The 15,423-nt window shown below is 53.0% G+C and overlaps 1 protein-coding gene across 2 annotated transcripts; it reads right to left on the bottom strand.

Moving 5' to 3' along the window:
- Positions 1–1,362: 1,362 nt before the first annotated feature.
- P2rx5 (purinergic receptor P2X 5) lies at positions 1,363–11,886 on the bottom strand. 2 transcript variants are annotated; one of them, XM_059271151.1, is made up of 13 exons: positions 11,683–11,886; positions 8,380–8,530; positions 7,800–7,871; positions 7,240–7,315; positions 7,056–7,152; positions 6,817–6,897; positions 6,438–6,576; positions 5,903–6,036; positions 5,545–5,638; positions 5,359–5,424; positions 3,274–3,356; positions 2,420–2,587; positions 1,363–1,976 (listed from the first exon to the last, which is right to left on the bottom strand). In XM_059271151.1, the coding sequence occupies exons 1-13, from the start codon at positions 11,817–11,819 to the stop codon at positions 1,544–1,546; spliced, it is 1,731 nt and encodes a 576-aa protein (XP_059127134.1). In that variant the 5' UTR covers positions 11,820–11,886; the 3' UTR covers positions 1,363–1,543. The 2 variants fall into 2 exon arrangements, with proteins under 2 accessions (XP_059127134.1, XP_059127133.1); XM_059271150.1 differs by lacking the exon at positions 1,363–1,976 and adding an exon at positions 2,014–2,119.
- Positions 11,887–15,423: the final 3,537 nt, after the last annotated feature.

The raw sequence follows: 15,423 nt of genomic DNA, 5'->3' as shown, positions 1-15,423 counted from the left end.
TTGACACTTGACAATGGTCCACAGATGAAGAGCTCTGGGTGTCTCACCTTGGGTTTCTCCAGATAGCCAGCCCTCCGTGGTGTAAGGGAAAGTGTACTCCCTAGTTCCCCAGCCCTGTATTTAAATGTGTCTGATTAAATTAAATGAGTCTGATGCTGACAGGGAATTTGGTCTTACGGGAATAGATCATTTCCTGAGGGAGTGGCTGGGCAGCCAGATGGATCCTCAGAAAGATAAAGGAGGGCGAAAGAAAAGGATATCTTAAAACAACAACGAACACAGGGTCTCACCATGTAGCCCTCCCTGGCATAGAACTAGCTCCACTGACCAGGCTGGCCTTGAACTCAGAGACCCATCTGCCTCTGCCTCCCAAGTGCTGGGGCTCAAGTTGTTCACCATGCCTGGCTACTTCTATGCTTGTGAATCTTTAAATTTTGAGTTAGATTAGGTATTACCTCATCAAAACGTTTGAATTTAAATAAACCAAGCATGTTGCTGTCTTCCAAGTGAAGATGGGAAACCAGGAAAGTGGCACACACCTTTAGTCCTGGCATTCAAGAGGCAAGCAGATCTGTGTGAGGCCAGCCTGGTCTACATGGAGTTCCAAGATAGCCAGGACTCATCGAAATGCCATCTTAAAAAACAAAAACAAAATCAAAAACCCACAGGGAGGGATGGGAGAGGGGAGAGGGACCCTCTTGACCTCAGGGCAGCATGTGTAAGTCTGACCTAGTACCCTGTCAGCTACCCAAGCTAACATTTAACTATGTGCTTGCAAATCACTTTGAGATCTCAGGAAACTATGTGGGGAGGATTAGGGAGAGGCTTGCACCCTTGCATTTTTGTCAGGCTCTCTGGAGAGTGGTCCATGGACCCCACTTCAAAGCTCGAGCTCCATGGAATGACATGCAATGGGAAGGAACAGGACACACAGGTCAGGGACAGCCTTTCAGTGAAAGTCATCCTTTATCTCATTAGCACTTCAAGGCTGAACTTCTGAGAGCAGGAAGTCAATCAGGGACTCCCAGCGCCCCACCCCCACCCCCAAACAGCACGAGCTAAACTGCACAGTCAAGTCCACCTCTCACCTGGGCAAGTCGGTTTCCCAGAGCTACCCTAGGCTGTGGGTTGGGGCTAGAACGGGCGAGTGGCTTACCTGCCTTTCCTCCCGAGTCTTGCCTAGGAGACCCTGGAGTTTGCTCTCCCCTTAAGTCTTTTCCAGGTGCCTCCTCGGCCACCTTTAAATTTTATATCTGGGGGTGGGGCTAAATGTCCCCTGGATGTCATCCAACAGCTTTTTCTGAGCAGCCATCTTTCTCTGCAGAGACTTGTCAGGAGTCTTGGCTAGAGGCTGGAGAAGGCCAGGCTGTCGGGGCTAGCTGATGTCTCTGGAGAGTTACATGTGTGCCCCCTACCCTGGGGCCAGGTCAGCATCTTGTTTAAGCCTCTCAGGACTAAAGTGCAGCATGCACCCATAGATGGGGACTGCCTGTACGAATAAACGAATGTTTGGCTGGGTTCAGAGACGGGGTATGTAAACATTCTACCCCTGAAGCCCCTGGCCTGCCCCTTCCCTGGGGGCCTGCCCCAGGGCCTCCTTTCTGCATCTGAGCCGCTCTGGCCATCCTGGAGGCTCCCCTACACACAATAAAAAACTTCCAGCAGGATCCCACCCAAGCTGGGTGGGGTTGGTGGGCCTGTTCCCAGAAGCCCCATCCTGAGCAAGCACCAAGATGCCTCTTCCCAGTTCAGAGCTGTGGTCTGTCCTGGCCCCATTAGCTTTGAATGGGTTCTCTGCCAAGAGCGCTGGCTGCGTCTTCACTGTTTGCAAGTTCTGTGGCTGCTTCACATTCACGAGGGCTTTCTCGTGGAGGCCGGCCCTTGGGGGAGGGGTGCACACAGAAGGCAGAGAGAGGGCTGTCAGGAACTCTTTCTGGCCTTTCTGAGGCAGAGTACGCCGCAGTCGCAGCCTCTCTCTGGCAGTGAGCAGGCAGGCACAGCTGAGGAGAAACTGTCCCAGCGGCAGCTCGGATGCACGACAACGATGTTCACGCTGAGTACTGGGAAGCACAGGATCTCCCACAGCAATAGGAGGCTGTGCTAGACAAGCAAGGTGGCCCTGCAGGTAAGGGGCTCAGGTGGGTGACCAGGCAGTGACAGCTCAGGGATCCCTCAGTCTGGTCCCCCTGCTGCAGCCGTCAGCTTCCACCTTTCTCTCTTGTTCCATCCCAGGGAATTTCTCAGCCCACCCCACATGACCCAGCTCCCAGCAGGAGGCTACCCAACCTTAGCAAAGAGCGAAAACTGGGGACCCCCGAGAGAAAGACCATCCTAGGCCTGGGAACACCCTCTGAAGTGAATCCCAAGTAGCCCCCTCTACAGAAGCCAGGCCCCGGCCAGCTGTCCCACAGTCCCTCACCTGACAGGCTCAAAGAGCTCCTGGCAGTTGCTATTCTGCTTCCTGCCACTCTGGGCCAGCTCTTGGGGGTGCTCATTCTGCTGAACCCCTTCTGGAGGCTTGTCCTCTGGCAGCTCCTGCTCGATCTCATTGGCCTCAAGCTCAACATTGGCTTCCTCCTCCTGACCCCTGGAGAAGACATGGCCACAACCTTCTTGGAGTACTGACAGAGACTTGCACTCCCAGCTGGCCACTCTTTCCTCCGGCAGAGCAGCCTGTGGCCAGGTGGGGCTGTACCAGCTGGGTTCAGGCTGCCCTGGGCAACCCAGACAGATCACACAGGTCCACGAGGCACCCACAGTCCAGGTTGCTGGGGCTGAGGAAGCACATGCTGCCTGACCCAATTTCTCACTCTGGACCCAGATCCTCCAAAATGCCTCCTCCAAGGGCAAGGCCAGAACCCCTTTCCCTTCCCGTCCCCCCAGACCCAGCACCCTCCCATGCTGTGTTCTGTGTTCCGATGCTAAGAGCACATACACACACATGCACACATATCTTCCTTCAACCCCAGGCATCTGTCTAGACCCAAGTCCGTTTTGTATAAGCCAGTGTTCTCATCTCAAAGATGGAGAAACTGAGGCTCAAGGAGTCATGGGGCTTGTCTAACATCATCCACTAAGATAGATCCTGTAAAAATATCTTCTGCTGTGTGATCTGGGGGGACGTCTTCCCCAGGTCTTCTGAACCAAGTCCAGCCTTGTGAAGCAGGTACACATAGCATACCACCTACACACCCCAACCCAGGACCAGCTTAGATGAGGCTCTAGGCAGGGCCTGGGGTGCTCCTTGGGCCTGGGAGAGGGAGATTAACTTACCTCACTTTCTCAAACTTCTTTTCTCGGTAAAACTCGCTCTTTCTGATGAGGTAGATAAGTACCAGATCACAGAAGAAAGCCCCCTGCAAGAGTTCAAAGCTTTAACTCAGAATCCTAGCTTCATAATGCTTGGAGCCTACGACAACTCAGGAGCAGGGCACCACCTGAACATGGAAGACACATCCCAAAAAGGAGTGTGGTAGACACAGGTTAGATCTGGGCTGGAGGCCTGACTCCATGGATCAAGCTCCTCTCACTAAGAATCTACCACCTGCCAGGTTTGCACTAGGGTGCCAGAAGGATGTGGACCACAGAGAACTGGGGATCCCCTGGGCTGCAGGAGACAAGTAGATTGTGATATAGAACCATTAGTCCTACAATGGGAACAGGATTGGGAGCAGGTGGAAAAAAGTATTCACTCAGCCTGGGGAGCTGAACTGGAGGCCTGGAATTGCATGCAAAGGGAGAAGCCGACTTGTCATCACCAATAAATGCCTAGGGCCTGTGGGGCAAGAGCAAAAGATGCTTCCGGTGGGGGCGAGAACCAGCATGTCTGAGAATGCTTTGGAGACATTGGCCCTAGTCCTTTGTGGGGAGGCATGACAGCGGCAGTTGTGATCGTTTGGAAAGAGCCCTCTGATAGCCAGTGGAAGATGGGCTGGCGGGCATCTTAACCTCAACAACAGGGACGCTACAACTACGGTCAGGAAAAGACAGGAAGCCTGAGCAGACCCAGTTGGGGCAGACTAACCATCCCTGAACACAGGCTTCCGATCAGAGCAGGTTGTATGTAATGCCTGTCTTCTCCAGCAGAGGGCGACTATACCTATAGCGCAGGAATAGAGGTGTTCCTGAAGGCAGAGGAGGGAGGGCCTGAGTGGAGCGTGCATGTCTTCCCCAGACTCCAGAAATGTCATTTATCGATTCCTTGCTCCTACTTCTTCCCTCAGCCTTCACTACATTATTGCCTTTCGCTGTGTCCCGGACTTCCAGACTTTACCTACAGTGTATGAGAGCTACGTATGCGCACAGCCAGGGATCCCTAACGATGACTGCCTGAGTCAGGAACACTCCACTTGGGGACCACTGTTTTGTTTTGTTTTGTTTTTTGAGACCATGTTTCTCTGTGTAGCCCTGGCTGTCCTGGGACTTGCTCGGTAGACTAGGCTGGCCTCAAACTAAGAGATTCCTCTGCCTCTTGAGTGCCCTCTGTTGGAGAATGCACTGCTCATCGTTAAGGATCACGCTTTTTTTTTTTTTTTTTTTTTTTAAGATTTATTTTATTTATTACGTATAGTGTTCTGTCTGTATGTTTGCTTACATGCCAGAAGACAGGCTTCTCGGTCTCGGCACAAAGTCTATCCTGGGCCCTGACAGAATCCTCTAGTGGCTTCTTGGGCTGCCCAGGTAGAGGAGAGGAGAGGCCTCTGGAAGCCTTGGCAGGGAACTTGCCGTGTTGTTGGTGTGAGCCCCCAACAATGACTCCCACAACTCCCACCTTTAACCTCCTCCCAGAAGTACCAAGGGAATGATGGGCATTTGCAGGAAGTCCTTCCCTGGACTCCAGCCATTTCCTACCATGGAAGCCACTATGGGTGGCTAACCACCCACCCCAAAGGATTACAGGACTGTCTCTCCTGCCTCTCATCCTTTCAAATGCAGGTTCTCAGATGGAGACCATTTCTGAGCAACAAAACTGTGGGGAGGTCCCACTGACACCTGGTGAATAAAGACCAGGAGTTCACTTAAACACATTCCACAGGTAAAGCAAAGCAAAGATGCCCCTGGCCCCAGATGTCAACAGTGCTCAAAAGTGGCATAGCCTAATCAGTTTCCCATTACCAGAACTGGAGATGGAGATTTTTAGACCTAGAATCCCAAAGATTCCAGCCCACACCAGGACTGGAGGACCATCCCCTGTGCCACACTCCACTCAAGCTCACAGTCAGAGCGACAGGCAGTCAGTGTCCTCTGGGGGAGCTGGCCAAGTGTGACCTCACAGCCCCTCCTGTGTTCTGAGCTCCTCCCAGGCAGTTAGTTACCTCCCTTCCCCTAGGAAGCCAGCAAGGCGGAGGAGGTACTCACAGCACCCATGAGCGCCAGCCCAGAACCGATGTTGATGACTGTAGGGATGATGCTGAACTTTCCTGCCTGTGAAACAGAAACCGCCAGGTGAGTAAGGCAGGGTGGACCGCTGGATCCCCAAGGGGCACTCCAACCTCCCTGACCCAGCAACCACCAGGCCCTGGAATGGGAAGAAGATCTACATACCTTGCCATTAACTATCACATCAAAGCGGATGCCATAGGCTTTCATCAGGTCACGGAACTCTACCCCATTAGAGTCACGGTAATACCTGGCAAACCTGGGGAGACAGGGCCCCGGAGACGCTCATCTGCCTCTACCTTTTCTCCATTGCAGCACAAAAGTGGCTGCTTTGGGAAATTCTCAGCAATCCAGGGTCCTAGAGCAGCTCAGGAGTGTGCCCAGAACTGAGGCACGCACAAAGACAGGGTCTTCCCAGGGTGCTCCGTGCCAACCCCTGGACCACGAGAACACTGGTGGACTTGACCCAGCGGAGAACACAGAATAGAGTCAAGGTCACCAGGCAGCACAAAACAGCAGTTACCTGAAGTTGTACCCAGAGGAGATGGACTTCGTGTGCTTGTTGTCCAGACGGTTGAAGTAATAGCGTGGGTTACATTTAGAGGCAGCTTTATCAAGGTCACAGTCCCATTCGATATGGATTCCTATCACACCACCCTTGACACAAGAAACAGGGCGAATGCTAGAGTTGTCTGCAGATGGACAGAAGTCACGGGGTAGCCCTTTATGAGAGCCAGACAAGTTGGCCAGAGGTCAGCTGGCTGGGCTGGCCTGACCACACTTGACACACAAATCAGCATGTGTCCATGGGGCTCCTTTCAACTGCTTCTGATGATGTTCTGGAATCACCTACCCAGCAGGTGCCACGTCAGCCCACCTATCCCCACTGAGTGCCTGATAGAGCCAGGCCATTGGTCACAACTAATTCTGAAAACAGTAAGTTCCTGGGGACAAGTGACTCTGCAGGGCCACCCCAGACCTGATGCCCCTCCACCCTCACCTTCTCACTGCAGAGCCCAGGTTGGGGGGGGGGGCTGCCTGAACCACACACCACCCACCTTCAGGGCTATATCCTGGAAGTCAGCCCCTGCCCAGCGGACAATGGACCCCAGTCGGAAGATGGGACAGTAGAGATTCTTGGAGCTGAAGTGACAGGTTTTCAGGAAATTTTTGTTGCTTGTTTCTAGCACATTGGCTCTAAGAGGAAGCCATGATGGGAGGGTGAGACGTTTTGTCGCTGGGCCAGACCCAGGAGGCAATGGGACCTTTGCCAGGTGTGACCGTATCTTAGTCCCCTCAAGAACAGAGCCCACCCCCGAGCAGAGAAAAGGGCACCCCTGCTCATGCATGTATGTATACACACCATGCACAGCTTGGGCAAGGCCACAGGGAGGGCCCTCAGCCCATGTCCCCATCCAGTAGCCACACCCCACCTACTTGGAGAAGTTGAACTTGGGGAAGCGGATGAAGTTCTTTATGAAAATGGTGAAGCCTTCAGCATCCTTCAGGAGGGGATCCCTGAAAACCAGGCCAGGGCAGCCTGAGCAGGAGACCTGCCCCTGCCCTCTGTGACTCCCCTAGACCTATGGAGTGGGCAGGCCTCTGGCCCCAGGTGGGACCCACTCTGTAAGACTGTGTAGGCAGCTCCTCCAGCACCACAGGCCGGGGCCACTCACGTGGGCGAGGACATTGTCTCCACTGGGCACCAAGCGAAGATCTCACAGGTGCCCTGGGTAGAGTTCCCCACCCGTAGACAGCGACCAGTTTTCAGTCCTGTAAGAAGGGACAGGGACAATGCCGTGGACCTCCCTGGCCAGGTTTCTTTGCCCTGCTCCAGCCCCAGCCGCTCCAGGCCCTCACCATGTCCAGCTACAACAGACTCCCCAGCATGGCAGTCAGAGTCCTCGAAACACTCGCCATCAGGGATGCCTTCACGCTGCAAGAAAAGGAAGGGATCTGCCAGGGGTCCCCCAGGCCAGGACTAGGTCCCATCAGTGAGAGAAAAGGCCTTTTTCCCCAGCCTGAGGCCACGTGCCCTTTGAAAATCTGTTTCTCAGGCTGGCAAAGTGACTCATTGGTGGAAGAACATCTACCATGAAAGCCTGGCAGCCTGGGGGCCATGGTGAGAGGAGAGAACTAACTCCTGAAAGTTGTTCTCTGACCTCCACACACATGCCATGGCACACACACACACACACACGCACACGCACGCATGCACGCACGCACGCACATGCAAGTAGGCAGTAATCATAAATGAAAACATAAAACTTAAAAAAATTTTAGAAAACCCATCTCTCCCCCAAACCACGTGGGTACCATGCAGTGTTTATATATAGCAAACCAAGCCCCAGCTTCAGGAGGACTGTGACCACAGCCGGGGGGCTTTCCAACCCCTCCCCAACACACATGCCAAATCAAACCTCAGCACAGATGCCCTGCCGCTGGTTAGGAGTCACGATCAGGTTGGTGACCACGAAGAAAACGTTCTCCCCCTGAGGAGCCAGACAGAGTTTGAGGAATCTCCTCCTGGCCTCTCTTGGGGAAGAGTCAGCCAGGTGAGAGTGGATCTCTGCATGGGGTTGGGAACAATGGGGACCACAAAACCGGGGGGCACTGTCCATCTGTCTGATGAGCCCACACTTTCCAAGTGACTATCCTTTGGTGGGTAACTTACAGCTTCGTAAACCCCAAGCACTCTCACCCCATAATTCTGTCCTGTCCTCAGCCTGGTTCTACCCCAGGGCAGCCATGAACAAGCTGGGGAGCTATTCCCAGGGCCACTGGGCCAGGTCACTCTGGCCCCATGTAGTCTCAACAGACACACAGATCACTGGGGACAAGAGAAGCCAGGCCTGGTGCAGAAAAGGAGGCAGGGACACGATTTAGGATTTCTGTCTGTATCCTGAGCCAGAGAGACAATGATGGAGTTGCCTGGGTACTTCCTGTGCGACCCACCCCAAGCCACACCTCACCAGCCCAGGTCCCCGGTGGTGATCTGACCTGAGACGGAATGACAAAGTCTGCAACATCCCAGAGCCGTTCCCCAAGCATAGTGGTATTGGTGTAGGCCACACCCTTGACTTTGGTGACCACAGCACTCTGCAGGGAAGTGTCAATATCCTGGTAACTCTTCTTAATCAGAAACACCCATCTGTAGAAATAGGACAGCAGGTGGACATCAACACAGGGCTACCCAGGCCAGGCTGCAGTGAGAAGCATAGTAAGTCCTAGGCTGGTAGTATTGAGAGCCCAGGATTCACCTGTCCCACAGTATGCATTACTGCACTCAAGCAGGAAGATAGACAGTTGAAGGCCGACCTGGGCTACAGGATGAGACACTACCTTTTAAAACAAAATCTGACCCTGGAGAGTTGGCTTAGTGGTTAAGAGCACTTGATGCTCTTTCAGAGGATCCCTTTTCCATTCCAGGCACCCACTCAGTGGCTCATAACCATCTGTAACTACAATCTCAGCTCTGACCTCCTCAAGGACAGGGACCAGGCACACATATGGTGCACAGACATACATGCAGGCAAAACATTCACATACATAAAAATAATAAAATTAGTATCTCTAAAAAAGAAAGAAATTGCCAGGTGTGTGGTGGCGCACGCCTTTAATCCCAGCACTCAGGACACAGAGGCAGGCAGATCTCTGTGAGTTCAAGGCCAACCTGGGCTACAGAGTGAGATCCAGGAAAGGCTCTAAAGCTACACAGAGAAACCCTGTCTCAAAAAACCAAAAACAAAACAAAATACCAAAGGTGGGGGAGAAAAGAAATAAGGGAATCCAAGAGGGAGATACTCGGGAGGCAGAGGCAGGGGGATCTCAGTGAGTTTGAGATCTTTGTAAACCACAGCCTGGTCTACAAAGTGAGTTCCAGGACAGCCAGAACTGTTGCACAGAGAAACTCTTTCTCAAAAAAACAAATAAAAAAGTAAATAAATGAAATCTCATATTCTTGTATACTAAAAACATAAGCAAGCCAGCAAGATGGACCAGGAGATAAAGGCACTTGCCTCTGAGGTTGATGTTCTGAGTTTGATTTCACACACATGGTGGAAGGAGAGAACAGACTTCCACATGTGTGCCATGCCACATGCTTGTCCACACACATACACAATAAATAAAGTAATAAAAATACTAAAAGGCTGAAGAGATTACCCAGTGGTTAAGAGTACTTACTGCTCTTGCAGAAGACCTGGGTTTGGTTCCCAGCACCCACATCAGGTTATTCATAACCCCCTGTGACTAACTCAAGATCCAGGGGACCTGACACCCTCTGACCTCCATGGGCACCTGCACATGCATCCTCATACACACAAATAAAATTAATGTAAAAAAAAAAATGAACCAGCAAAACCAAACCAAAGCAACAAAGAAGTCTGGCCTCCTGAAATTAAAAATGTTTGCACATTAAAGGACACTATCATGAAAGTGCAGCTCAGGCTGGCCTGGGCTCACAGCAATCCTCCAACCTCAGCCCCTTGAGGGTTAAAATTATAGGTGTGTGCCCATCACACCTTTCTAAAAAGGTAAATATGCTTAAATTGTATGCATGTGCTTGTGTGTGCCCGTGAGTTCCGGTACCCTTGGAAGCCAGAAGAGGGAGTCAGATCCTCTGGAGCTGGAGTTACAGGGGTTGTAAGCCAATCAGCCGGGAATTGAACTCCTAAAAGAACAGCAAACACTCTTAACCACCTAGACATTGCTCTGGCCCCTAAGAAGACATACTTTTTAAATGAGATGACCCTTGTCAAATGCTAAGCACAGTGAGCCTGACTCGGAGCAAAAGCTCCATGCACAGAACTCACCAGCTTATTGCTGTAGTTAGATATCCAGCTAACCCCATCTTGGTGAGGCTGGGGAAATCAGTCAAAAGAGGAAGAAGCCAGCTTAGGGTTAGGGTTACAGGTTAGTCATGCAGTGAGTGGCATGGTAGGCTGGCTCTCTCCAGGGAGTCAGGGAGGTGTCAACCAACATGTGTCCACTTCCTCATTTCCGGGGCAGAGGTAGGGAAGCCTCAACCCTAAGCTATCACATTTTCAAGGAGCTCTGAGAAAGTAGTGATTCTTGAGCAAGCCTTCCATTTTAGCAGAGAAATGCCAGGCCTGGCCCAATCCAAAACAGTAAGCAAATATTCAGCATTCGTTTATTCATTTCGTACCTATTCCCAAGTGAAGTGACACCAGTCCCTCCCATCATGGCATCCCCAAGACTGCAAGGAGATAGAAATAGACACTGAGCAAATGACCATTCAAATTGGCCATGGGAATGCCGGGGAGGGACAGAGAAGGAGTCACCGGACCACTCAAACCTGGACAAGGAGTGGTGCCGCCGACCGAGTAGGGAAGGAAAGACCGCGGTGGCTGAGGAAAGGCAGTACAAAGACCCTGAGGTAGGACACTGCCAAGTGCCTTGGTGCTAAAATCCAGGAAACGCTAAGAATGCAGCTATTATCCACACCGGAGGAAGGGGCAGGCAGATTTCTGAGTTTGAAGCTAGCCTACTCTACAGAGCAGTCCCAGAACAGCCAGGGCTGCACAGAGAAACCCTGTCTCAAAAAAAACCAAAAAAAAAACAAAAAGAAGAAAGTGGGGGGGGGGGACACGCAGCCATTAGAAGGCAGCAAGGCTAGGTCAGGACTGCCCTCCCAGGAGCAATCACTGCACACCATTTATTGGAAAACAGAGTGACTAGCCGCTGTTCTCAGTGGCTGCCGCTCTCCACCTATGTCTTCTCTTCCTAGGAGCAAGGGAGGGCTCTGACCAAGGTCTAGCTGTTAAACCTCCAACAAGCTGCCCCTGGGCTGGTGGGCCCACATCCTGCTAGGTGAGGAGATGGTAACAGGCGGACAGTGGAGCAGCTGGACACTGGAGAGGCCGCCCGCGTTTCCCGTGAGCTAACCCTGAGTTCCAGAACATGCCAATCTGATGAGTTGGCCCGACCAAGAGTAAGCCAGTGATGCTCCGTGCTTATAAATAACCTGCTGGGTGCCCGGGCCAGCTGTCAGGCCAGAGCCCAGGGAGGCCTCTGGGGGCAGCTGAGCCCAAAGTCCTGGCATCCCTGCCTCCTGGCCATGACTGTAACACTGGGCGCTCCAGTCCTGGGAGAAGGGGCTCCCTACAAATAGCTTCAAACCAAGGTACCCAGCCGCCCCTCCCACGTTTCTCAAGACATAGTGTTCACCTTCCCAACCTTACATCCCAGGGCCCATGAGGGCCGATTCCCTAAGGCCCCTGTCTCTACACCTTCCCCTCCCCATCCCCCTGGCTTCCAAAAAGTGCCCGAAAGAAGACTCACATGAGCAAGTACAACAGGATGGTGAGCTGCAGCACCCGGTAAAGCAGCCCCACCTTCTTGCTCTTGGCGACCACGAACTTTGCGGTTTTGTAGTCGAACAGCGACAGGGCGAACCCCTTCCAGGCCGCCTGGCCCATGCCTCCGGCTCACTCAGGCCGCCGCCGCCTCCTGCCGCCCGGCGGCCAGCCGAGCACTCTGCGTGCGCTGCCGCAGTCCCGGACGCGCAGCTCCAAAGGGCGTGAGCCGGAGGGCGGGCGGGCGCGCAGACCGGGGCGCGAGCACCGGGCGGCCGGGAGGACCCCGCCGCCGCCGCCGCCGCCGCCGCCGCCGCCGCGGGGAGCCGGACTGCGGCGAGCGCCCAGCCTGGGATGCGGCCACCTCCACTGACACGGTGACACCACTGAGCTGTGCCTCCTCCGGCCACTGGCCTGCAAGGACGCGCGCACCGAGTGCGGAGGCGAGGACGGAGAGAAGGTGCTTTCCAAGGCGTCTCTCCCGCCCCTACCTCCTCCCATGGGACTCAGTCAAGGGGAACCGGCTGGGGAAACAGAGGCAGGATCCAGGAAGGACCCAGAGCGCAGGAAGTGTAGGAAGACGGGTAGAGACTGTCACTAGTAATGACTGGTTTGCCCGACTGCCCTGGCCTCGCTACTCACGCTGTCTGCTTGTAGGTCCCTGGCCGCCTGTGTCTGCGGTTATCAAGGGGGTGGTTTCCAGACTTCTGTGACTGCAGGTTTAAATCCAACATGTCACTGGTGTCAGGGACCAGCGGTCCCAGTCAGCTACGGTGCGGTAGGGAGAGCCAGGGCACTAAGGCTTTGGGGCCCTAAAACATGCCTGGAGACAGAATAGTTACCCCACCCCACCCCAAAAAAAACCTGGGCTCAATGCCATCCTCTGAGGCTGAACCAAACAGGGAGAGAGAAGAGGTCCCTTAGAAGTGAGCTTTGGAACTGGTGTGGACTGGGTGAGCTGTAGTGAAGGGCTGTATGATGACAGGCTTCCCGTAGTATGAGTCTCTATGCAGTGAGGGGCCGTGTAGTGAGAAATTACTGGGCTGTGTGTGTACTGTGGGGCTGTGTGTGGTGAGGGGCTATGGTGATGGGCTGTGTGTGTACTGTGGGGCTGTGTGTGGTGAGGGGCTGTGGTGATGGGCTGTGTGTGTACTGTGGGGCTGTGGTGATGGGCTGTGTGTGTACTGTGGGGCTGTGTGTGGTGAGGGGCTGTGGTGATGGGCTGTGTGTGTTCTGTGGGGCTGTGTGTGGTGAGGGGCTGTGGTGATGGGCTGTGTGTGTTCTGTGGGGCTGTGTGTGGTGAGAGGCTGTGGTGATGGGCTGTGTGGTGATGGGCTGTGTGTGTTCTGTGGGGCTGTGTGTGGTGAGAGGCTGTGGTGATGGGCTGTGTGTGTTCTGTGGGGCTGTGTGTGGTGAGAGGCTGTGGTGATGGGCTGTGTGGTGGTAGGCTGTGTGTGTACTGAGGGGTTGGGTAGGGTAAAAGGACCAGCCAAAGAAACCCACCCTGTCCCTGAAACCAGAGCCAGTGAAACACTTTGGCCCTGAAACCAGAACCAAAGAAACACACTTTGGCCCTGGAACCAGTGCCAAAGAAACACACTTTGGCCCTAGAACCAGAGCCAGTGAAAGAAACACACCCTGGCCCTAAAACTAGAGCCAAAAGGCTGAAAAGGGCCAGTGAAAGATTTAATGGGAGGCCCTTTTTAGCCTTTTGGCGCTGAAACCAGAGCCAAATCTGTCCCTGACCAACTGAGCACAAAACCAACCTGAGCATAAAATCTACCCAATCTGAATTTGTCCAAGTTCGGGGATTGAAATCCAACCAATTCTCACACTGAAAATCTTCTCCCTGGAAAACCCTACCCCTAAAAAGCCCTGTACAAGCCCTGTGCCTGTTCGGTTTGCTGCTGCCTTTTTCCACCCTGGCAGAGGCAGCCACCCTCCTGGATTCTTCCCTCCGGATAAATCTCTTGAATGAAGTTTGGGTGACGACCTTCTTTTGCCTTGCGGGAGCAGAGATGGAACCTGGGCAGAGCAGAGCAGAGCAGAGCAAGGCTGTAGTAACACTTTTGCTGGTGAAACCTCCCCTTAGCAGAGCAGAGTTCTTACACTCTGGGAACCAGAGCAGAACTGTAACAACTTTGCTGGGGAAACCCTCCCCTGCCCAGGCAGAGCTGTTACGTTGAGGAAACCTTTCCCTGGAGCAGCGCTAAACTGCTACACTTACAGTGACTTGTGGTATTCCTTGGCTCCCGACTGTCACGATCCCTTTCCATCCGAGCTGCAACGCTTACAGGTTGGGTGTGGTGAGGGTCTATGTGCCAGGGCTGAGGGCTGAGGGACTGGACACACTATTTTCTGTACCTGTCTGAGCAGTCCACCCCTGCTCCTCTCCTGGCCCTGGTCCTGGCTCTCCTGCTCAGTGGGAAGCTCACTCTCTGAAACGAGACTCTAGAGGTTGGAAGAGAGGCTGAAGCCCACCAGGTGTGATCTCCAAAAACAAAAGTCTCAGGGAAAGCCGGACAGTGGTGGTGCACACCTTTAATCCCAGCACTCGGGAGACAAGGGCAAGTGGATCTCTGTGAGTTTCAGGCCAGCCTGGGCTACAGAGTGAGTTCCAGGACAACCAGGGCTGTTACACAGAGAAACCGTGTCTCCAAAACAAAACTAAACAATAGTCATAATCTCAGGGAAAAGGTCTCTGGTTTTGCAAATGGGAGGAGAGGAAGGAGGGTAAGCTGTGCTTGGGATGTAATATATAAGAGAATAAATTAAAATTAAAAAGGACATATGCCTGGGCTTTGCCCTTGAACTTCCCATTCATTCTAGGAAAGAACATAGAGAGCTGCATTTTTTTCTTTTTACTTTCTTTCTTTCTTTTTCTTTTTTCTTTTTCTTTTTTTCAAGACAGGGTTTCTCTGTGTAGCCTTGGTCTGTCCTGAAACTCGCTCTGTAGACCAGGCTGGCCTCGAACTCACAGAGATCTGCCTGCCTCTGCCTCCCGAGTGCTGGGATTAAAGGCGTGTGCCACTATGCCAGGCCACCTGCAGAGCACTTTCTTTTTTTTTCTTTTTTTGAGCACTTTTAACACCTGAGATGATCTCACTGATTTGTTTACTGTGCCCCCCCCCCCACCACAAAGCCAGAAGCTCCAAGAGTTTGGGGATCTTGCTTTGGATAATCCCATGTCTTAGACCCAGCGACATGCCTGCCATGTGCTAGTTCTGTATATTTACCAAATGACTACACAGGCCTGGGCTTGGTTTCTTTTAAACTTGGACCTTCCACTCTGTCCCAGTCATGACCTTCGAAGCTGAAGGCATCCCATCTTCTGCCGCCTCCACCTCAGCCCTCCCCTAGAACGGCTCTCCAGGAGCTGAAGGGGAAACAGCCACCACGGAGTGATCTCACACCCTTGCAGATGCCCACCACCTGAAATTCTGCTCCAGCATAAGGTGGTGAAGTGGGAAGGTAGCTGTTCCCAGCTGGAGAGCTGGTGGGGATCCTCCGTTAACATCTAACCCTGAGAAATACTCATCTGGCAAGCATCCTGTAGCCCACAGCCCAGCTGCTTGAAACATCAAGACGGTGTCATAGAAACACAGGGATCTCACATCTGACGATCTTGACCTGAACTTATAGGATGAAAGGTTCATCCTGGGCAGTGACAGCCACTTGGAAAGATCACCCTCGGAGAGAAGGAATTGGTGCTTCTCCTCCTGCAAAG

The sequence above is a fragment of the Peromyscus eremicus genome, chromosome 8a (genome assembly GCF_949786415.1).
Source record: "Peromyscus eremicus chromosome 8a, PerEre_H2_v1, whole genome shotgun sequence".
NCBI lineage: Eukaryota > Metazoa > Chordata > Mammalia > Rodentia > Cricetidae > Peromyscus > Peromyscus eremicus.
The sequence above is the reverse complement of the archived record's forward strand: the minus strand, read 5'-3'. Positions and strand labels throughout refer to the sequence as shown.

What these genes read in the sequence shown, in the direction of transcription:
- P2rx5 (XM_059271151.1), bottom strand. Translation starts at nt 11,819, where the DNA reads ATGGGCCAGGCGGCCTGGAAGGGGTTCGCCCTGTCGCTGTTCGACTAC. An exon ending in GAGACAATGTCCTCGCCCAC is followed by an intron (nt 6,898 to 7,055) that starts GTGAGTGGCCCC and finishes CCTGGTTTTCAG; the next exon opens with GGATCCCCTCCTGAAGGATG. An exon ending in CCCAAGTTCAACTTCTCCAA is followed by an intron (nt 6,577 to 6,816) that starts GTAGGTGGGGTG and finishes GCTTCCTCTTAG; the next exon opens with AGCCAATGTGCTAGAAACAA.